The 25302-nt window shown below is 41.2% G+C and overlaps 1 protein-coding gene across 1 annotated transcript in view; it reads right to left on the reverse strand.

Annotated features, from left to right (window-relative positions):
* Positions 1-19280, reverse strand: part of LOC126295019 (protein shuttle craft-like) — a 223599-nt gene extending 204319 nt beyond the window's left edge. Inside the window, exons 1-4 of the mRNA XM_049987271.1 lie at positions 18945-19280; positions 7333-7394; positions 6927-7074; positions 353-561 (exon numbers count right to left, since the gene is read on the reverse strand). Of these exons, the coding sequence (XP_049843228.1) occupies positions 353-561; positions 6927-7074; positions 7333-7394; positions 18945-19280 (755 nt within the window). The remainder of the gene's footprint in view (positions 1-352; positions 562-6926; positions 7075-7332; positions 7395-18944) is intronic.
* Positions 19281-25302: the final 6022 nt, after the last annotated feature.

Here is a 25302-nt window from a genome sequence, read left to right on the forward strand (position 1 = left end):
ACAACAGCAACAACAACAGCAACAGCAACAACAAGGCGAACAAGCTGCCTGACGATGAACCTGTCAGTTCAAAATTTGTAACTGTGCTATTTATGTAAATAGCATTATAAAGAGGGGCTGATTGCTTTTATCTTCTAACAAGAATCAACCTGTATCTTAAAGTTTGTTGCTAATATCATGTAGCTTTAGCCATAGCGTGTATGCATGAGATATTACAGTTGAAAACATGGTGCAAACAGTCACAAAGTTCACGCACATGTTTCTGCCTAGAAACTCACAGCCCTCAAGTGTTAAAAACAGAGGGCGCGCATGTGCGCACACACACACACACACTCTCCCTCTCCCACCTCACCTGTTGCCCTCCCCGGCCTGCCAGTCGCTGTAGCGGCCGCCGTCCTGCACCCGCCGCCCGCCGCTGTCCGTGAACCGCCCGCTGCCCACCTGTCGGGGTCGGTCACCGCCGCCTCCTCTCCACTGCCGCTCCCGCACCCTGCCGCCGCGGCTACCGCCACCGTAAGCTGGCGAACCGTGAGTGTTGTCTGCACCTTCCCCATTTATCACCTGTGGTGCAAACGAGTATGTAACCGATCCTAAAAGACACTTCAAAATTAATCACAAAACAAAAAGATTTAATTTTTCACATTTGTAGTATATCTGAAGAAATTTATGTTACCACCATAAGTTTCTATTTGTGAATAATGCTTAATAGTTTTGGCAGACAGTACCATTTTCGAGTAAACTCTAATTGTAACAGTGGCACGTGACCGAGTCACATTAAACTGTTGACACTCATCAAATTTATTCATTTATTTAGTTGTCTCCGAGTTACATTTGTAACTAATTAATAGGCTATATACAGGGTGTTACAAAAAGGTACAGCCAAACTTTCGGGAAACATTCCTCACACAAATAAAGAGAAGATGTTATGTGGACATGTATCCGGAAACGCTTAATTTCCATGTTAGAGCTCATTTTATTTTCGTCAGTATTTACTGTACTTCCTCGATTCACCGCCATGATTTCATACGCGATACTCTACCTGTGCTGCTAGAACATGTGCCTTTACAAGTACGACACAACATGTGGTTCATGCACGATGGAGCTCCTGCACATTTCAGTCCAAGTGTTCGTACGCTTCTCAACAACAGATTCGGTGACTGATGGATTGGTAGAGGCGGACCAATTCTGTGGGCTCCACACTCTCCTGACCTCAACCCTCTTGACTTTCATTTATGGGGGCATTTGAAAGCTCTCGTCTACGCAACTCCGGTACCAAATGTAGAGACTCTTCGTGCTCGTATTGTGGACGGCTGTGATACAATACACCATTCTCCACGGCTGCATCAGCGCATCAGGTTATTCCGTGCGACGGAGGGTGGATGCACGTACCCTCGCTAACGGAGGACATTTTGAACATTTCCTGTAACAAAGTATTTGAAGTCACGCTGGTACGTTCTGTTGCTGTGTGTTTCCATTCCATGATTAATGTGATTTGAAGAGAAGTAATAAAATGAGCTCTAGCGAGGAAAGTAAGTGTTTCCGGAAACACATGTCCACATGATATATTTTCTTTCTTTGTGTGTGAGGAATGTTTCCTGAAAGTTTGGCCGTACCTTTTTTTGTAACACCCTGTATACTAGGTTACAAATACAACTAAATAATAGTTATACATTCATATATACATTCATGATCTTCACATATCATAAGTCGTCATTAATGTCTATAGCAAGGCTCATATCTCTCTGCAGTGTTCGGCACACTTTAGTGCAGCGTCGTTGGCCAACAACAGGTCTTAGAAAGTGCATGGGGCCATCAAGGGTGGACAGGTCAAAATGTGTGTCATTGTTTGTTTTCTGCACATCGGCAGGGCTCTTCTTTAGCGTATCCCACTTTGATGGCTTATCCTTTGATCTTCCCAATTTGACACCTAAGTCTATTTATGTTCTTTCAGACTCTCAATTCCAATTGTGATGTAGCAGAAAGTTTTTCTTTACTGTTCCAATTTTTCAGGCTGCCTTTATCCAATTTCTGTTTCCACATTGATTCTCTGGTTGTAGATTAACTTTCAGTCAAAGCTGGTTCCTGTTGTAATATTTAGTTAATGCCTCTAAGGCATCTGTTAGGTTTCTCTTAATCTGTTTGACTGATCTGGATTGGCAGGCAATGGCTACATCGCCAGCATAGATAAAACTTCTTGTCATTGGCCCAATTGTGGGAGCCCATCATGAAATGTGTAGATCCAATAAACAGTATCAACATTTTGTGTTACTCCAACATATGCTACCGCTAAAATAAGACTTTAATTGAAAATTTTATTTCCTACCAAAACTAGTTGTCAATACAGCACTAGTCACCAGTAACACAAATTTCTCTGAATACATTAAAGCTGTGGAGCGCGATTTAAATAATGAAAATTATACCAGTTACTTGTTTTTTCATGCTTAGCACAGAGCGTTTCAAGAATTTATTCTCATTTTCAAGTGCATTTGTTTACATGAATATTTTTGGTGGTGTTTGCATGTGTTATTTTCTGCCTCTCTAATCTTTTTGATATTGTTATACTGCAATCTGAAAATCAGACAAAATGAATATTTGAGCGTTTTTAAATGCTAATGTTAGAAATAGTATATATTGAAAAATACTTCCAGTTTGCCCTATGTAGTAGCTACCGGTACTGCATAGGACAAACTGGTAGGAATTTTCAAATTAAATACACTGAACACATCAACTGTTACACACATAACCAATTAACAAAATCAGCAACAGCAACACACATAAGAAACACTAGACACCCAATCGAAAACATAGAAGATCTTAAAATACTCCACTACTTCCAAAGATCATATACAATGGATTTAATGCAGATGCTTGAAATTTTTTAGAACACAAAAAGCAAGGAGAAAAAAAATTCTCAATGACAAACTAGGTAGTGAATCAGGTAATTTTTTCAAATGTTTCTCCTGCATATGGTAAGTGTAGTAATTTTCATAAATGTGTACATTTCCTCATTAGAAAAAAAATCTAATCAATAATCCAGTCATAAAAGTACATTTTACGTGTGTGACATTCTATATAAGAGAGGAGGCACAATATCTGTAAGCAGCCAAAAAATACCACTTCTAACATCACACATCAAATAGTGTGGAGCATGTTTTACAAAAAAGATGTTGGTCTTTGCCAGGGCAGGCACAATGAGCTATACTTGCACACCATAGGAAGAATCTGAAACTCATCAAGTGTACAGACAAGACAACCGTTAACTTGGATATGATGATTCACATGTTAATCTATAAAAACCAATACGCTTTATCACAATTTGTTTTTATGTCATCTTCAAAATGGTAATTTCCACTGAAACTACATGGCCCAGCCACATTAATGTCACCAGCACCTACAGGGTGCACATAACATCCAGGAACACTTTCAATTACTTATTGCACAAGAACTAAACATTGTACAGATGTCATATATATTGTATTTTGACAAGAAACTCTTAAAGGTTTTACACACACACACACACACACACACACACACACACACACACACACACACACACACACACACATTTAATAGGCGAACCATGAGTGATCCGGCAGATGTCAATACGGTAATCGAATTCTTGCCATACCCGTCCCAGTATGGCATTGTCGACTATGGCAGTCGCTTCCTGTATTCTCTCCTGGAGCTCTGCTACATCACATGATAGAGGCGGTACATCCACCAGATCTGTAATGTGTCCCCACATATAAAAGTGACACAAAGTGAGATCTGGTGATTGGGGAGGCCATTTCATGAAACAGCTGTCCCCTTCTGTAAAAGGGCCAGGCCATCGATGCAGCAGCTCTGTGTTCAGGTACCCTTAAACTTCATGATGAAAATGGGGTGGAGCCCCATCCTTATGAAAGAAAAACGGAGAGTCTGATTGCATTTGAGACATCAGCCATTGCTGCAACATGTCTTAAGTAGGAATATCCAGAGACAGTGCTCTCCGCAAAGAAGAATAGCCCGTACAGTTTTCGATGTGACGAGGCACAAAAAACATTTACGTTTGGGGAGTCGCGCTCAAATTCAGTGCAATCGTGTGGATGCTCTGTACCCCAAATTTGACAATTATGCCTGTTCACTTTCCCATTAGTGTGAAAAGTGGCTTCGTCGCTAAAAATTAATCGATCAACAATGCCATCCCCATCCTCATTCAATTATTGCGACTGCGAACAAAACTCAAAACACTTCTCTTTGTTATTGTCACTGAGCTTCTGCACTAGCTCCAATTTCAATGGTATCACAAACAACTCCTGTCGCAGAACTTTCCACACTATCAATGGAGCAATTTCGAGTTTGTGGGATACACAACACGCCAACTTCTTTGGACTCCTTACGAATGTCTCTCGCACATGCTCCACATTCACTACACTCACACTGGGATATCCGCTTCTCTTTGCCGGGTACAAGCAACCCGTTGTAATGAATTTGTTGGGCCAGTGATAAATGGCCTTCCTTGTTGGTGGCTTCTTACCGTACTTGGTTCCAATCATCCGTTGTACAGCTGTAGCACACTGTTTTTGTCAAACTCCAACACACGGAAAGGTCGCTTCCGCACCTGAACTCGCCACATTTGCGACCAGCGCTGACTGTCGGCAGATTACCAAAGTACACTGTGGCGGTATACATGGAAAAAAACTTTCAGGAACTGCTCCACTTGCTCTGGTAACACTCCTGATATAAATACTATTTTTCCTTCTCTTTCACTTTTTTAACTTTGTATGTATACCACCTGTGGCTTGGTGACAGACTACACACACAAAATGACATATGTATGATATCTGTACAATGTTTGGTTCTTGTGCAATAAATAATCGAAAGTGTTTCCATACTCTATGTACACCCTGCATGTTCAACACGACTGTGCAATAACTACTTACAGATGGCAAGTGGCAATACTAGTTCTGGAGGCTATATAAAGCATGTCTGAGGAACATATACAACAGTGTAATCATTCTCATAATGCAAAAATACAGCTATTTATCTGATGTCCAAAAGGGAATGATCATTGGATTCCAAGCAAAGGGTGGAAGCTTTTCCGAAACGACAAGTTTTTAAACTGTTTGCGTGCAGTCTCGTTTGAAGTACACCGCATATGACAAAACAGCACTCTCCAAAGCAAGTGTCTAAGCAAGCAGTTGCACCATGGACCACAGATGACAGGAATGAACAATATCTGCAGATCCATATATGAGCAAATAGAAATGCAACTGTTGAGCAATTGACGGCCCATACGAACCAAGAGGCTACTAAGAGTGTCTCTTCAACTACTGTTCAGCGAAAATTGCTGCTTGTGGGCCTCTGCAGAAATGCCTGTTAGCACACCTGTGCTGACCGGTGTTCATCACCGACGAAGGCCGGAATTCGTACACCAGTGCCGCAACTGGACATCTACCGAGTGGCGAAAGGTGGCCTTTCCAGACAAATCAGGTTTTAGCCCTCACTGGACACACGGCTGTCGGTGTGTACAGCAAGAAACGCCTGAAAGCAAACAGCCTGCAACCATCTACAGAAGCTTCCAAGCCAGAAGGCATTCCCTGGGTGATCCCTGTCATTCTGAAAGGTCGGAGCTAAGTGAATTCAAACACAGGCAAACCGTCAGTGCTTTAAAGTGGGTGTTTCCGTAACCGAGGTAGCCAAAATGTTTGGTGTTTCAGAAGGCATTGTATCAAAGAATTAAACTGCACACAGGGAAAGCAGGAAAACATCATCCAGAAGTGACAACATGGATGAAAGTGAACATAAAAGACAGCTATTGAAGAGGATTGCGATGAAAAATTAATGACATCTGCAAAAGTCACTGCAGAACTGAATGTTGTACTTGTGAATCCTGTCAGTGCCAAAACAATGTGATGGGAGCTCCACAAGCAGGAAATTTCAGTGCAAGTTAGAATTCTGAAACCTCTCCTAAGTGTTACAAATGCCCGTAACAGGAAAACTTGATGGTTGGCCGAGTCTTGTTTTACAGTGTTAACAACCTGTGATTGAGTTGGTATCACAAGATCAAAGTACTGTGAGTCTGACGATAATTTGGGCAGCCGTATTGCGGTATTCTGTAAGCCCCGTAGTCAACTGCCACAGATTATGTGACCATTTTCGCTGTCAGGTCCATTCCACGCTACAAATGTCTGTCTCCCGACAGCGATACTACATTTCAAGATGACAGACCCCGTTCACACGGCTCACAATGTCCACGACTGGTTTAGTGAGTAAGAGGCTGAATTGTGACTTCTCCCCTGGACACTGCAGTCACCAGATCTCAATATTATTGAGCCTTTGTGGTCTACTTTGGAGAGAAGGGTGTGAGATTGCTATCCACCTCTACTGTTTTGCAAGAATTATTTGAGACTCCCTTGGAAACCATACACAACCTGTATTCATCCATTTCCAGGACAACTGGAAGCTGTTTTGACTGCCGACGGTTTTCCTACACAGGTGTTAGTCACGGTAATGTGTTTTAGTTTTGGTGTTTCCATATTTTTGTCGACCCCCCATACAGTAAGATCAGTCAGTTTTGAACAGTCGCCATTATCATCTGGAACAAACAGCAGATGCCGAATCAACAGGCACCACTGGATACACCACTGGAGAAGGTAGTTTTACGGACACTGGCAGTGAAGCATTGTGAGCGGCCACAGTGAGATGTACTGTATACTCCAAATGAGCACTTCATTCAGCACTGTCTGATAGTACTACACTTGGAGTACTGGAGAGCACGCCATTACCACCTCCCATGCTAGTTCTCAGGTGAAATGTGACGGTGCTTCAAGCCAGTTTGCCTTGTCGGCTAATAGAAATTATGTAACTGATGACTGACTGACTGAAACAGTCACGCCACCACAGAACGAAAATTTCACTCCACGTCTTACACTGACAGCACTCACCGGCGAATCCGAGGTGGGGCGGCGCACGGGCGATGGCGGCCGGTCATACTCAGGCGCCGGCTCCCGCCAGTTGCGGTTGCGGGCATCGTCCGCCCCCGGGGCCTGCCGGCGCTGCTGTGGCTGCCAGCCGCCCCTCCCGCCCCCGCCCCTCCCCCGGCCCCTGGCCGAGCCGCGCCACTGCGTGTCCGGCCGCCTCTTGGCACCCTGCCCGAAAGGAGCACGGCGCGACGCTTGCCCCCCGTCACCGTCTCCGCCGGTGCCGCCCTTCTCGCTGTCACCGTTACCCTTGCTGCCGTTGTTGTTGTTGCTGCTGCTGCTGCTGTTGTTGTCTGTGGTGCTGCTCTCACTGACGATCCCATTCACACAGCTACCGTTTTCAGTTGACACGTCAGCCCTGCCAGCAGACTTGTCTTGTGTCGAGCCTGCCCCCTGCTGCTGTTGGGCTGCTGGGATGAATTCAGGAGCATCCTGAGTGAGAAACAGAAGTTAGCAAATACACTTTTTTATGTATAGTTCTCCAGCTGCTGTAAATTTCTTAAAAAATATTTTCCTGCATATGTTGTTCTTTTATTTTGAAATAAATATTTCATTTCCTTCCAGAATGACTTTTACCCACCCCCGTAGCCAAGAATGTTAAAACACTCCTGTGTGGCGGCACTCGACTCTTAGTTAAGTCTGTTTCAATACCGTTTGCGAAAAATCTTCAGTGGCTGTATTTGGTTGGCAAGGGGTTGAGGATGTGGTGTGAAACTCCTGTACACCTGCTTTTATTCCAGTGTCCTGGATTAAATTCCGAACCTCATTGCAGTGCCTCACGAAGAGATCGGATGTGAAACTGTATATGGTGATCTGTACAGCAAATGAGATAGTTAACCTCAGTGGCTCCTCGGTACTATTTGAGAGGAGTAAGGGTGCCGGCACCGAGTTTCATCCTCACCCTTCCCTTCATCCATAACACAAACCCAACACTACACTGTATGAAATATCGCAACAGAACAGAGGAAGGCAGTGACAAATTATCTCCACTAGGACCCCACCTACAACAGCGAACCAGGATTTTTATATTTGCCACTGTATGTTCAGTTCCAGGGGTATGGGATTATTTTGACTTTGAGAATGACTTTTCACTCTACAGCAGAGAGTGCACTCGTTTGCAACTTACAGGCAGAAATTGGCTGGGTGCCACACTGGGAATCGAACCTAGGTGGTGGTGAGAGAAGAAAGAGAGTAAAACCTGTTGCTAACACATAGCTTGGTTCTCATGAACACGCCAAGGTGGCCACCAACTTAATGTCTCCATCTGATGGACAGATCACCATCAACAGTATCACATGTCTTCACTTCAAGGGAGACTGCAGAGAGGTTTGGAATTTAGTCCAGGAGACGTGCACAAAGAATGGTGGTCAGGAACTTTAAACCAAAACCTGTTCTCCCCCTACTGGCCAAATAGCAGCAGTGAAAATTTCATCTATCACCAGCATTCGAATCAACTTTCCTTATAGTTGAGAGAACACATTAGCACCCTTGTCTGGTAGATAAAGCAATGCTTTATGGTGACCAAATAATATTTTTGCATAACCGTAGGTGGTTCAGACAGCACTACCACAGATGTCTGTTTACACTCAAATATTTACACTAACATCTTTTAATGTTTTCTGTATGCAGACACAGTGACAACACCTGCACGAGGGTTTCACTTCTCCTTTATTGCACAAGGGCTTCACATGTGTGAATTCTGCCCCTGCCTACTACAGTTGTGCAAAACGAGGGTGCCATCACACATTGCTTCACCTGCCACACACTTGCGTCGATTATGCTACAACTATAACAATTTTTAATGTGATTTACCTCGATAATGCCTGCGTGTATGAAATTAGCTAACTGCAAAATAATAAAATAAGGCCTTTACTTTTAATTATAAGGGATGTACAAAAAGAAACAATCCGGAGTCTGAAATGCACAATCCAGTGACAGGAGGGTAATATAGTGGCACGTGTAACGGGGTGTGGTTCCGACCAGAGGGTAGAAGTTCACAGCCTGTTGCTAGAGGCCACATGTGCACATCACGTGACTACAGAGAGCAAGCAGCAGCATGCATCAATCGTCCAACGCTGCCAGTAGCATTGCAAACAGTGACACGAAGGTGTCACAAAAGAAGAGCAGAGAGGTGTTTGTTTCCTGACAGCAGAAGTAGTACGAGGAACGGACATTCATTCATCGAGAAGTGTCACAAGTGTATGGTGAACACTGCGAGTCCCTCGTACGGGTCAAGGTGTGGCACAAGTGCTTCAGGGAAGGAAGGGTGTCGTTAGCCGATGATGCACAGTCTGGAGCACCACACTGCGTTACCGATGACATCGTCCAGCTGGTGGATGCACTCATTACCCAGGACCACAGAGTGACAGTGAAAGCCATAGCCGCCTTGATCGGATTGAGCTTCTGAAGTGACCACACCATCGTGAAGGGACGACTGCCCGTGCACAAAATGTGTGCCCAATGGGTTGTCCGACAGTCTTTAGCCACACCAGGAAGCATATCAAATGGCCCACTGTCTTGCTCACCTGCAGTGCTATGCTCGGGAAGGGAATGCGTCCCTGGCACGAGTGGTGGCTGAAGATGAGTCACGGTGTCATCACTTTGAACCAGAATCAAAATGACAGAGTCGTAAGCATCCAGGGTCGCGGCACTGCACAAATTCAAATGGGAGGCTCTCGGTCACCGTCCATACAGTCCACACCTCTCTCTACATCTACATACATACTCCACAATCCACTATACAATGTGTGGCAGAGGCTACCTCGTACCACAACTAGCATCTTCTCTCCCTGTTCCACTCCCAAACAGAATGAGGGAAAAATGACTGCCTATATGCCTCTGTACAAGCCCTATTCTCTCTTACCTTTGTGGTCTTTTCGCGAAATGTAAGTTGGCGGCAGTAAAATTGTACTGTAGTCAACCTGATAGGGATCCCAAACGCTTGAGCAGTACTCAAGAATAGCTCGTATTAGTGTTTTATAAGTGGTCTCCTTTACAGATGAACCACATCTTCCCAAAATTCTACCGATGAACCAAAGACGACTATCCGCCTTCCCCACAACTGCCATTACATGCTTGTCCCACATCATATCGCTCTGCGATGTTACGCCCGAATATTTAATTGACGTGACTGTGTCGAACACTACACTATTAATGGAGTATTCAAGCATTACGGGATTCTTTTTCCTATTCATTTGCATTAATTTACATTCCTTACACCAATCACAAATCCTGTCCAAGTCATCTTGTATGCTCCTACAGTCACTCAATGACGACACCTTCACGTACACCACAGAATCATCAGCAAACAGCTGCACATTGCTATCCAACTTATCCAAAAGATCATCTATGTAGATAAAAAACAACAGCGGACCTACTTCCCTGGGGCACTCCAGATGATACCCTCACCTCCGATGAACACTCACCATCGAGGACAACGTACTGGGTTCTGTTACTTAAGAAGTCTTCAAGCCACTCACATACTTGGGAACCAATCCCATATGCTCGTACCTTAGTTGGGAGTCTGCAGTGGGGCACTGAGTCAATCGCTTTCCGGAAGTCAAGGAATATGGCATCCGTCTGATACCCTTCATTCATTCTAAAGCCGTGCTTATGCGTGGACAGCAACTTCTCTGTCTCAAGGAAATTCATTATATTCGAACTGAGAATATGTTCGAGAATCCTGCAACAAATTGATTTTAATGATATTGGTCTGTAATTTTGAAGATCCGTCCTTGTACCCTTCTTATATACAGGCGTCACCTGCGTTTACTTCCAGTCGCTTGGGACTTTATGTTGGGCAAGAGATTCGTGTCCCTTAGACATGCCATTTTTGGTCCACTTAAAAAGACTCTGAGGGGCAAACGATTCACCTCGGATGACAACGTCCAGCTGTATGTGCAGAACTGGTTAGCATCACAACCCCAGGAATTTTACGACACAGCCATTTGCCGCCTTGTGTCACAGTGGCACAATGTCTCAACAGCCAGGGTCAATACTGCTAACATACAGGTACTGGTTTCTGTAATTATGCCTCCAGCTCGTTTCTTTTTGGATGTCCCTTATAAAAACATAGCCTCTGTTACGAGCAAACCTTTGTTATATGTACAACTATAACAATGCAATAAAAATTACAGACTTTTTTCTATGACCTGTTCCTTTCCCACTGTTTATTCTACCATAGGAAGTCCCCTACATCCATGATTTGGCCAATTTATTTTATTTTAGGCCAGATGCCCTTCCTGTCACCACATTTAACTCATACAATAGAAGTCCTGTGAGCTAACTGTCTGCGAATCATGCAGAGTTTGTTCTTTGTTATACCATATTTTAACTATTTTTGGTGTTCTGTACCTCATTTGGTAAAAACAAAAGATCATTTTGTTGTGGGTCTCTCAAGAACTCTTCCCCTTGGGAACAGGCAAAGGTATCAGACAGAAAGTTCTGTTGCATACTAAGGTCTGTTGTCCTTCGCCAGAGCAAAACATTTAAGCTTCCAAGTCAATGCAATCAACAGATATGATCATTTATGTCATATTTAGATACTCACAAACTCACTTAATAAAACCTGCAGGGCGCTTCCCATTGACATAGAACCATGAAATTTGACAAGATGCAAGCAAAAAAAAGTACAAAAGTTTTTAATTTGTAATTAGTGTCTTTTAGGCACTTTTCCACACTAATTAAGGCATATGCTGAGTTGTTCCCCAATCCCCACTTCCCAAAGCAAGATTCACTAACAGTTAAAATGTGATAACACACACAACAAGGTTCAAACTCATGTAACCGGAATCTGACACAACCACGAGACACAGGCCGAATGCGTTGATGGTGAGTCACCAAAAACCACAGAAAGACAACAGCTGTGGACAACAGTGAAGATGACGACGACAGCTGTGGATGGATACAGCAGAATGGCAAGTCTGAAGAGTGAACCAAACTGAAAACCTAGACGTAGCAAGATCAGGAACCGAACAACAATGCGTATGACATACGATACAAGAGTGCAGTCTGAACAAGACTGGCTTCTGAGCCTCTGCGTGTGTGCTTTATATGGCCCCCGTGAGCACAGACAGGCCGATACGGTGGGCGTGGCGCATGCAGAGTGCTGCGGTAGTGACAGCAGCAGCTTTCAGATTATAGGGGCACTGCCTAGCGGCTGTCCTCTACGTCCACGCCTTCTAGCAGGCGGTCCAAATTGCCAGACCGGGATACCAGACAAACGATTCACAGAAGTCAACTGAATGTCCGATGTCAGGTTTCTCTCATAATGTAATGATGATGTGACACATATACAAAAAGAAAGTTAACAGAATACTAATATTATTTTGCGAGAATAATGGAGAAACATACTGCATACTGCATGTAACACAGAAAATGAAGATGCTTTGTGCAACCAACGATGGGCTAGGCCTGCAGATGCTGGATGTTTACAGTAATGAGAGCGACTGTGGAATGCACTACATGGGACACATACAGCAGCGCACCTTGCAGTGCTACACGGAACACAGCAGAAATGTTCGACTAGAGAAGACAGACAAGTCCGTAGTGGCAGAACGGAGCATCAGTGAGGAACTATGAAGTACCAACGGGTTCTGGGACTCTATTGGCAAAGAGGTAGTAGGAATACATCAGCGAACACACTAATAAACTGGGACAGCATTATTCAACTCAGCACAATGTGGGATTTTGCAATCACAAAAATATGACAGGAGTGATCCGTTCTGCTGGTGGTGCCACCACTCACCTGATAAGATTTTATCATTATTTATTTTCTGTCTGAATTAGTTTTTGAAATGTTGGTTGATGTGACATATTGATCTGTGGCATAGCTCAATGATCAGGTTTTGTCAGAAAAAAAACAGTTTGATTGTGAGATGGCAAAGTTAACGAATGTGAATAGAATCCTTTGATATGGTGCTGCACTGCTGAGTAGCATAGCCCAATGTCTAGGTTACACTGAAAAGTCAAAGACTGCTGCTCACTGGCGACAGTTAACCCATCACACACAGGTGGTGTGCGCCATCTTCCTTCCCTCCACTTAGAAGGCAACAGGAAGGACATCCAGCCACAAAACTAAATAATAATAAATTTGCCAAATCATGAAAATAGGGGACTTACCACACTGGGATAACAGGATGTATAAAAACACACACACACAGATTTTTCCCGGTAAAAATTACACTTTCTCCTGGGCGAAAATACACTTTTCTATTACATCGTCAAGTGACAGTATACTTTACCTTGGAACTGTAAAACTTAATCATTTGAATGGTTAGTTTTATACACCGACATAGAACTTCCCAGCCCTTTAGAAAACCAAACTCAGTATTTAAAAAGAAAGAAAGAGAGAAAGAGAGAGAGAGAGAGAGAGAGAGAGAGAGAGAGAGAGAGAGAGAGAGAGAGAGAGAGAGAGAGAAGGGTAAGATTTTTATATGCAGCAACATGTATGCTGCATATTTTCATATTACAAAAGTGTAGATTTAAATTTCCACCAAATGCCGCATTTTACTTTCTGAAGCACTGAAATCAAGCTTGCAATGCACTTTTGTAGCCAGTCGTAGCTCATCCCGTGATCTCACCAACTGATGACAGTGGATATTCAGAGCATAGGACACATGATGTAGCCAGCCAATAGCAATATTCAGTAGTTGCCAAAGAGCACCAGATAATAGGTGTCACGGTGCTTGCGCAGCTACAATGATGCAGGAAGCCCGTATGTTTGTAGGTGCAAAACATTGGAAGATCTTACATTATGTCATAAAAGAAACAAGACATCAGAGGATACTCTGAAAGCATCGGAATTTTGTGAACAATACTAAAATGCATAATTTGGCTTAAAGTGCACATTTGTATGCCCTGATCTGGATGTAAATTTTCTTGAAATACCAGTAACAGATTAGCTCAAGTTTGGTTCTTTATTATGGCATAATGCCATACGTGCTAGAAGACGAAAATGTGCACTTCTCAAATGCAGCGAACAGTTAAAACTAGCCAATAGTGTGGATTAAGCACTTCGTTTCAAATAAATTGACTGCCTCAGCCGAAAAAAAAAAAAAATTAATCAAAAGCTAAATTTTTTTCGTAAATCGATGAAAATAACTTCATTGTTCTCCAATGGTTGACTGTCAGGACGGTGGAAATAAAATATGAAACTAATAACATATTTTAGCCTTCTGTACTTACGTAAATGTATTTTAATTCACTCGATAGCTCCTGGCCACAGAAATCCATTTTGTTTTCATTTGACGTGAGAGCAATATACAAAGAGGAAACAGCAAAATCACTAAAAACAAATGTGGGTCACATGGAGATTATACACCTATCCACTATAACTCTGACTGCTCTGTGCATCAGAAAAAAACATTGCAATTAATATTGGCTGGGATAATTTGTAACCGGGAGAACAAGAACTCTTCAGAAAATTTGCATTCTTTATTTCCTACAGCTAATAACTTGCTTTTTTGTGTGACATAAAATTAAATATAGGATACATGAAACCAGTAGAAGAGACAAGCAAGACAGTGAAGATTTCTTAAATCCTTAAGTCCTAGCATTTTTCTCTCTCTAACCTTGTTACAGCTTTAGATGGTGTGCTTTCCTTTCTGGGGAAACCCCGTCAAAGTTCGTCAAACATTTTGCTAAATGAAAAAATAAAATGTCGTCCAATACTGAAAAAGCTGTTAATACGAACGGTACCCACGACTTGTGTGGTTTCTCAATCTGATTATGTGTATTTTGTCACTGTCTGCTAGATAAAACGAAACAGGCCTGTCTAGTATCGCAGCAACTGTAAAACACACCACATAAATGACACACATTTGGCACAAATCATCTTTTTATAACAAGACAGAATATAATTCACGAAGTACCAATATCAAATGCCTATTAGGCCTACTACAAACAAAAAAACTTTATGTTCAGAAATTGTTTCACATTTCATCCATATGCTCCAGCTTCTCAAGCATGAGATTGAAAAGTAGTAGTACGAAATTTTGATAGAAATTTGGAATCACCTTATTCTTCCATAATTTGTGTGGTGTTCTAACAAACAATCTTGTCATCACTAATTCTGTAACGTATTCTGCGATTAACTTCACTATCCCTGCCACAATCAACGATTTATTTATCCCGTGTTTATTCTCCAGTTAGGCATTTTAAGTGCTCATACAACATATGCTACTCCCAGAAAAGAGTTCAGGTGGCTGCTACCGGGGACAGTTCAACCGGTCCTTACTAGTGTGGCAGTCTGGCCTAAAATTTTCAATCGAAATTTCATTTTTTTGGATACACCAAGAATATATGTAATCTTTCTTATCTATTATTCCTGTTAATCATTTATTTCCACTCTGATAGTCTGAATATATGGATTTTGCTGGTAATTATAACAACGCTGATCATTCGCAAACCCAGTCAACCATGTAAACAAACAGCGATTGCCACTCGCCCGTTCAGCTTTATTCCGCTCAGCTTGTATAGACCTGTCCTGTTCTTTCTGCAGGAAAGTTTATTTTTAGATGAGACTGGGGATTCCCCTGGCAGAGACATGATGTACAATATGCACACATTCAAAAATCAACTTATGATTCATTCATAAATGAACTTAATACGTTCAGAAACCAACATGGATGCGTTTCCCAAATCATATGGCTAATCGATAGACCAACGTGCGCTGGATACTGGTGCTTTGTGAAACAAGGTTTTTTCCACTCAAGAATATGAATTTGGCAGCCCCCTCCCTTTCCCTGAAATTGCCGCCTGTGGTAGATACCCCGGTTTGCCCGCAGTGAATCTGCCAGCTTGCAGTGCCAGTAAAATTTTTTCCAGGCAGCATATTGCTGCTGCTGTTGCTTATACAACTTAAAGCTACACTTCTGTAGCCACTAGCAGTAGAAGGTACTACAAATGCGCGACTCAACTGTACATGCACATGAGCCCGCCCGCAACTGCTCAAACGAATCTAAGGTAAACAGTTAAGATGTCACGCACATTGGAGCCAATTTGTTGTTATGAAGCATTGCATAGCCTTCCTAAGGTCTTTGACACATTTTCCTGTTGGCAGACGCTTGTACGAGCACTATGTTTCGTTGATATATATGGCACATTTCCTTTGCAACTTAAGTTTTATTTTCTTCTTTTTTTATCTTCATGTTTTATTGCTGCAGTATTATAATGCAGTAGTGGGATACTTAATATCCTTTGTTATTTGTTAGATAATAGTTTCTTAACACTCAAAATTACAAAAATTTAACTGGAAACTAAAACAAAAAAAAAAAAAAAATCCCGGAATTCTAAACAATTCCCAGGTTTATCCTGGCTTTCTCCCAGATGAAAAAAATTCCTAGGTCTTTTCCAGATCTCCTAGCTGTCCCGGGTCATATACCGTATTTACTAGAATCTAAGCCGCACTCAAATCTAAGCTGCACCTGAAATTTGAGACTCGAAATTCAAGGGGTGAGAAAAGTTTATGGCCGCTCCTCCAAATCAAAACAAAGTTGGTCCATTGCAATATGAGACACAATTTAGGTCGAATGACTGACGATACAGCTACAGTAGTTTGGTTTGAGTCTTAAGCTTAGCAGTTAAGCTTTACCAAGTAGGCACTGCTATGCGTCAGGCGGTCCGTTCGTATTTATACGGGTACCATTCCTTCTTCACGTGCTTCGTCTCGTTTGAATTCATTGCTTGTTTTTCTTTGATCTGATAAGTGCAGTTTTCTTTGTTATAGGTGTTTACGTCACTAAGCTGAAAATGCATTACTGTACTGTGTCATGCATTGCTTGTCGCATTCTGATGATGAGTGTTTACGACCTGTCGCCGATCGCGACATGGCTAGCTTTAGTGAGCGCTGCTGCTGCTTACAATTACATAAAAAGAGAGAGGAATTGTCTCATTAGCGAAACAATCACAAGAGGCTGCTGTTTGTTGTTACTCACACTGCTGCTTTCTTTGATAATGATCAACAATAACCAAATAATAGACTGCGTATGATAGAAGATGTTCTGAATGAGAGTTTAGGAAAATTGTTTTCCGTTTGAAAATCTTTGCAGACGCCTCTTTAGTACATTACCTTCTGCACAGAAATTAGAGTGATCTTAGATTTAATAATATAGTCAATTGCTGTGCTTCATTTCTGTCTATCACTATTAGGCATAAGAATAATATGAACATAAGCATGACATGATATGTATATTCTTCCACATTTGCTGTTGTCTCACTCTAGTTTCGTAGTTTATTAGGCAGACAGGATTTAAATGAGATAGCAGCAAACACAAAAGAATACATGGCAAAAGGTTTATATTCATGTTATTCTTACGGTGAAGAGAATACTGTATGTGATTCACAATTCATAAAAGTTCCTGTTAGCAACCACCTCTTCTCACAAGTAAGAAAAAAATTCAGAACGTAGAGTTGGCCATATTGACAAACATCCCAAACAGTCTTGCCAGTGGATTTTCATAGTACATTGAAATGCTGCTACATTCGAAGATGAACAATACGGAATTTGTATTTACTTCTTTGGATCTCTATCTATATCTGAATCCCACTCCAGCTACTGCCGGGTCTGGGTGCTGACGAGTCCTCTCCATTTGGCTCGGTCCTCCCACCACTTTTCTTCCTCCACTTGCTGCCAGGTCACACCTCTCCTTTCTACAGATATTCTCACTCCCGTTTTCCACTGTGTTCTTGGGCACCCTCTAGGTCTTTTTCCATTCATCTGTAGTTCTTTCATAATTTTGGGGAGTCTCTGCCCATGCATCCTCTTAACATGCCCATACCATCTTAATCTCTATCTTTCCATTTCTCCTCTCATACTTTCTTGTTTAAGGTCCTTTCTGATCTCTACATTCCTTACTCTGTCCATTCTTGTTTTTCCCTTAACTGCTCTTGAGAAATTTCATTTCCCCTGCTTGCAGTCTGCTCCAGTCTCTTTCTGCCACTGTCCATGTCTCTCCACCATAGGTGACAATAGGGATGTAATAATTCTTATACATAAGGAGTTTTGCTCTTTATGAAACTTCATTATTCCAAATCACGTGTTTTCTTGTTTGGTAGAAATTGCAAATAAGTGAAACTTTCTAACACTTTGAGGGGTTCTCCATTCAAGGTAATATTTCCGTTGATCCCTTTCTCTCTTCCAAATACCATTACTTCATTCTTATCTTTATTTATTTTTAATCCATACCTTTTCATTATTTCGTTCCACGCATCAAGCTGTAACTGTACATCTACCGCTTTATCACCTCATATTACCATATCATCTGCATAAATCATCTTTTTGTCTTTTTCTTTTACTATATCTTTAACTGTCCTATTCATTCCCTCCATCACAACATTAAAAAGTGCAGGAGATAGATTACTTCCTTGCTTAAGTCCTTGTCTTATTTCAAAGTATTCAGAGTTCCCAATGGTGTTCTAATTCTACAATTGTGTCCTCTGTACATTCTCTTTATAACATTAATATATCCATCTTTTATATCTATCTTCTTCATTTCTTCCCAGAGTCTTTCCCTGTCAAGTGAGTCATATGCCTCTACTATATCTATAAAAACCATTATCACCTTGCGTTAGGCCTAGCAAGCCAGTAGGAAAGTCTTCATATATTGCTTCCAAAACACAGACGAACATCGACTTCTTTGGATAACGTATGAAAATGCAGTGGCCGAAACTTGGGGAGGAGAAAAAAATCACATCGTCCCTTAAAAAAAAAAAAAATTATTGACTGACGCAGAGGTTTTGGCGCCAGTATTTATCTTTGTGCCTGCAAAGCATGTCTGTGTAGTGCTACATATATTCGGCGGCAGAAGTTCGTTGTGGCAGCACCTAGAAACATTTTTCAGAACTACTACTTGCTTTGCACTCGATTCTAAGCCACAGACGGTTTTTTGGATTACAAAAACCGGAAAAAAGTGCAGCTCATATTTGAGTAAATACGGTACACCCTGGATAAGCATCAGAAAAGAGGAAACACTGCAGTCTCACCTCCCAGTTGGTGCCATTGACTTGGTCACTCTGCTGGCTGCGCGGGACGAATTCCTCGGCATCGACAGAAAAGGGGGCAGATGCCTGCCTCCCTCTGCCACGACGGCCAGGGAATGCACCGCGAGGCGGTGGACCTCCACGGTGCCGCCCCCGCGTGCCCCGTCCCCCGCCATAAGCCTCCCCTGACGAGCGGAAGTCCCGGGCCGTGCGGTCCTGTCTCGTCACTGGCGGATCTCCACCGCCGCCACTAGCGTACTCATTTGCCGAACCCTGGCCGCCACGCTGGTACTGTTGCTGCCACGATGTCGAGTTGGTCGAGTTGTTCCAGTTGTCCATAGCTGATAGCTCAGTGGGCTGCTTCCTACCAACAGATTTGATTCTATGTCAGCTTTATGGAGAACTGGAGACAAACTGCAAGATTTTGACTCAAAGACAGATTGGAAAGACTGTAAGTGGACATAAGAACCGAAATTTGGTGGCTGGCCCCTACCAAGAGATCAAAGAATTCAAATTGTGGACAACTGTACTGTTAAGTATAAGACATTTGTAATTTATTAACTTGGTTGCCACCACCTAATTGTGTAGCATAAAAGTCATGTCATCATGGTGCAATCTTGCGAATAGGATGTTTTTTCTTTTTTTTTTACTTGTATTGAAAATCTATATTTGTCAACAAATACTCATAACTTTTAATTCTTTTTTTTTTTTTTTTGTTTTTATCACTGGCCACATGGAAAGAAAATAATTTGGTGTAGACATGCAAAAATGATGCAAAGTAATTACATACATTAGTAACACTTCTCAAGCTCCAGAAATTAAAAAAAATATTTTATTTTCTATTTGATATTTTCCCCCAAATTTTAATTTATTGTGTTGTGAATACTGGCATTTTCAAGTGATCTGTTACTAAAAATATAAAGATGTATTTTTTATATAAAAGTTGTTATTCAATACTTGTTGATTGATGTTTCTATTTATTAATAAGTATGGAAAGTAAAAAAGCTGCTAGTGAGAGTCAAACCAGCAACACTACATCCTCAAGACACGCTACCACTCGGCTACAGACAACAGTGTTTATAAATTACAAGTGTGTTCTGCTTAACAGCACTCTGAAATCTACTAATCATCGAAAGTATTTTTTTAATGATGATGTAAATAAAATAGAAAGAAACTTCCACATGGGAAAAATATATTAAAAACAATTAAATATGTCTGCTTGTGTCTGTGTATGTGCGGATGGATATGTGTGTGTGTGTGTGTGTGTGTGTGTGTGTGTGTGTGTGTGTGTGCGCGAGTGTACATCTGTCCTTTTTTTCCCCTAAGGGCAGTCTTTCCGCTCCCGGGATTGGAATGACTCCTTACCCTCTCCCTTAAAACCTACATCCTTTCGTCTTTCCCTCTCCTTCCTGAAGAAGCAACCATCGGTTGCGAAAGCTAGCAATTCTGTGTGTGTGTTTGTGTGTTTTGTTCATGTGCCTGTCTGCCGGCGCTTTCCCGCTTGGTAAGTCTTGGAATCTTTGTTTTTAATATAAAGTATTTTTTTATACGCTTTTGATAATTGTGTTCTACTGCTTTAGGAAATTCAGGTCTGGGTGATGAATTTCAGGTTCTGTAAGCACGAAGAAAATAACCTTTCCCTACGGTCCCATTACTAGAATGAAAAGATACAACAAAAATACGAAACATTAATAATAATAATAATAATAATCTTGAAAATTAATAACTGTTTCTTTGCATATATTATGTCACTAAGTTTAGATAAAACATAACACATGCAACACAATTGAACAAGACCTGATTACACCATTAGTAATAATGCAGGAGAGTGAACTAATAAATAAAACATAATATTCTAAATTCTTGGTAACAACCTTCACTAAACATCACATGTTACTGAGCATCTTAAATATCTAAGCTCTGAAGTAGTACATTTGAAATATCAGATCTTGGAGATGAAAATCTGGAAAGGTAACCTTCCTATTTTCAGTCATTAGTGACTTGTCACTGATGAAATGTGTAACAACAGGTTCTAACCAGCTCTTGTAGACAGCTCTTTAAACAGTTGGACATAACACCAGCCTCACAATGTATGTATATCCTTAGAAAGTTTGCTGTTAATAACCAACGATAGTTGTAAAACAACAGTGAATTAAAAAATACAGCACTGGAAGCAAAAATGATGTATACTATTTATCACAGAGTCTTAGTGAAACACAAAAAGAAGTGATGTTTTCAGCCACAAAAATCATCACCCAAATGCCCAGTAATATAAATAGCCAAGAAGATAAAAACGTAACTTCAAACACAAGCTGAAATCCTATCTCCTTGCAACTACTGTCACACAAAAGAAATACATCACTGTAGGTGTGAGAGGGGAAAAAGGGTAAGTTAAGAAATCACATAACCAGTCAGCATGTTGCCACATTTTTAGCTGCGAGAAAGTGTACAACTGACTGTTGGCATATCATGGCAAGAGTTTCCATTGTGGTCCACAGGCATGCAAATAACCAAATAACTTGGAGGGTACAGATTAAAAAAAAGCGGCAAAACAAGGTCCTCATTAGCACCACATGTGTTTCACCATTCCAGAAAAGAGTCTATAAACACCTTCAAAGCTAAAATGTCTGAAATTAAATTGAAGGAATTCTCATTCACTGCATACAAACTCAGGATGATATTGCCCAAACATCTGATATTAAAAAAGGGTCGACAGAAGCGTCCGATCCCACCTGTTGGCTTTGGCCCCTTACATAAGGCCGTTGTGCTGTGTGACATTATGACGGCGTGGAGCTTAGTTTGTGAGAGTGGTGTGTTTGTAGGTGTCATTTTGATGTGATCAGTGGTGCTCTCTGGTGGTGTGTTGTGTGCTAGGTGATGTTTTTGGTTTAGTTTGCGTGTGTGGCGTGTTTATAGGTGGCGTATTGTTGTGGTCGGTGGTTCTCTCTGGTGGTGTGTTTATGGGTAGCGTGTTATGTGGCGTATGGGATTCACTTGCATGGTAGCATTACACATGTGTGGTATCGGTGGTGACTGTGCTTTCAGCGGAATATTTTTCAGGGAGTTAACGAGTTTGGTTTAGTTATGTCAACGTTATTGTAGTTTTTTTTCTGTTCATTGTGTGTGAATTTTGGTAAATTGCCTTGTTTATGTCTTTGGTAGGATGGATATGACTGACAAGATCAACAGTTTTTGGTTGTCGGCGATGATGAGGGACAGTGCGTTGTCTCTAATAAAATTTCTTCAGCTATTCGGCCTGTTGGCTGAAGTCGTGAAGTGTTCAGTGTGTCATGAAAAAATGAGGCTTACTAAAGTTCCGGAGTCTCTGACTAGAGACGGCTATATGTGTAAGGTTAACAGGTCAAGGGAAGTGTTCGATTGCAATTTTGATTTTCTAGGTGTATTTTTGGGGTAGGATTAAGTTGGGTGGTGGTGAAAGTTTTGAGATTTATAGTGTGGTGTCGGTAGTTGCTGTTGACCTATATAGGTCAAGGGAAGTATTCGATTTCAATTTTGATTTTCTAGGTGTTTTTTGTGGTAGGATTAAGTGTGGTGGTGGTGAAGTTTTTGAGATTTATGGTGTGGTATCGGTTGTTTCTGTTGACCTACATAGGTCAAGGGAAGTGATAGATTCGAGTAGATTTTGTGTGTAATGGAATTTGGGAAGGTTGTGGGGTCTTGTTATTTTAGTGTTCTTTGTCGTTTGGTGTGTGTTTATATTTAGTTTGTCCCCAACCGAAAACCTCCCACAATTGTCCCGTTAGTTTGATTAGGTTTTTTGTGGAAGGTGTGTGTCTTGGTTTTTCGATGTATTTTTGTGTTTGTTGTTATGTTTACGTAATCACATCATAGGCGCCATATTGGAGTCTTAGTGGATGGTCATTTACAGCATTTTCGTGATGTCATGGGTCCAAGCACACAGGTGTACTCGGCCGCTCCCGTATTTCTGTAAAAACCATATGTAGAATATACTTTGCAATTTTACGCAATTCTGAGGTAAGTAGAACCTAAAATTCATAGGAACAACTCAAACAAGCAATTAAAGCAAATCAAAGATAAGAAGGATAACTGATAAAAATCAAACAAAATTAAATGGGAAAAGTTAAGGAATTTTGTTATTTGGGCACCATGATGACAGAAGGCAGATATTAGTGAACAAGTGGTTTCATATATAAAAGAGAAAGGAAATCATCTAGATTTTAATCTTGACTCACTGTACGTATGACTGTGATATTTGGACATTGCTGCAAACAGAAAGAAAGAGCTAAGAAGAGACGGAAATGTGGCTAATGAGAATGACTGGACACTCACTGAAAAAGTTTTGGAAGAAATCAAATTGTGAAAACACCTTGCAGCAGATAGTCACAAAGAGGCCAGCACAAAATAGAAGAGTGGTTGCAGCAGAAAAGTATAGCAATAGAGAGAGAGAGACCTTTTTATCTGCCCCAATCAACACAACAGCATCAAATTGCATAGCATAACACTTTAAACACTGCTTTCAAATAATACACATTAACACATGTAATTCTCACACGTTGCAAAAGCGAAATTAGTGTGTTATTGTATGTTCTTCCCTTTGTTTGTCATCAAAGTACAAATGTGAAGTTTCAGTGAAGTGGGCACACCTGACAAGAGATTGGTAAATATGACTAATTACTGAATGCGTTAACATTTTCCATCTGAAGCAAAGATTTAGATTTTTGTCAGATACCCTGTTTAGGACTTGCAAATGCACTGCAAACTTACATAAAGATGTTGGAGACAGAAACAGATTTTAGGGAAGAGTTAAAATCATTTCTTATTGAGGCTGAGGTACCATCTACGCTGCTGGATTGGATTGTGTGGGGGAAGAGACCAAACAGCGAGGTCATCGGTCTCATCGGTTTAGGGAAGGACGGGGAAGGAAGTCGGCCATGCGCTTTCAAAGGAACCATCCCGGTATTTGCCTGGAGCGATTTAGGGAAATCACGGAAAACCTAAATCTGGATGGCCAGACGCGGGATTGAACTGTCGTCCTCCCGAATGAGAGGACAGTATGCTCACCAATGCGCCACCTTGCTCGGTCCATCTATGCTGTATTTGTCTTCGCAAAAGAATGTTTCTACAGCTGGTTTTCTATTTCCTTTGATTCAGATGCAGTGCAGTACACCACCTCAGAGAGGAGATCTGGTGCTAGATGGACAGAGTGGTAGCATGTTTCTCGCGTGCTATTATTTGGCAGCAGTGATATATAAAATGTTCATGTGTTTTTAGTTTTTGTTAAGTGTTTAATATCAAAACTCTCACATTAAAATTACTGCACGTAACACAAAACATGCAACACCGCATGCATACAGCATCTGAGAAAGAACTACAATTGGATGGCAGCTGTACTCCACCACTCAACTTGCTGAAATGTCATTCACAAAGTACTTTTAATTGGGATATAGTTACATCAGTGATTTACTTCTTGTGCATGTCGCAATCTCGGTGTAGATTACGTATTTGTGATTTCCATTTGAATCGTGTGGCTATGCCAGTCTTAACACCCTGGACTAGTATTCACGAGGAGTAGGATTTATTCCCCATCCGGCCATCCTTGCAAGTTGCTAAGATGAATGCTTCGTCGATTCTATTGATTAGGCCATGGCCAACTTTCTGCCCTATCCTCACCTAGTCCTATCCTGCTTTGTTTACGTTTTATATATGTATGTATTTTGCTATTAAGTTATCTCCCATGTCTCATGCTGTTGTACTGAATGGTCTATCGATCAATAAATAAAATACAAAAATCAAATTTTTGTTGCACGAGGCTGTTATCTTCATCGGCTTGTGTTTCCCTAGTCTCTATATTTGTTGAATTTCATACACAAATGCAGAGTTCTACAGATACATGATCTTGATGGACCAGAGAACAGACCATTTCACATTTTAAATTAATTTTTATTTGGCTTTAGCCTTTTGAGCTGGTGTGCTCCCCTTACTATAAATTTTACACCAACAAACAAAATGGGTGATAACATATCTAGAAGCCTATTTAGTTGTTTATTCAGTTTTCACTGGTGATGAAAATGTTTGGCAATGCTCTCATGAAATTCAGAACAATTAAAAGGTTTCAATAACACATTCAAAAACAGGCAGTTTTCGTCTAGGCCAAGCATAGGGCAATATAAAAGTCAAGACCTGCACCCAGTGGAAAAAATCTACCTAAGAACAGTCAGGCATCATACATGAAACATTCCGATTTACGGTCTTGCAGTCATATAACTACTATGGTTCTTCAGTACAGTATTTAACTTTCAAACATCTGCAAGTATCGATGGCTCAAGGTTGACACTAGACCACCTCTGAAATCTCAGTTGTGGTAACAGACAGATCTATA

Source organism: Schistocerca gregaria, chromosome 11 (assembly GCF_023897955.1).
Source record: "Schistocerca gregaria isolate iqSchGreg1 chromosome 11, iqSchGreg1.2, whole genome shotgun sequence".
NCBI lineage: Eukaryota > Metazoa > Arthropoda > Insecta > Orthoptera > Acrididae > Schistocerca > Schistocerca gregaria.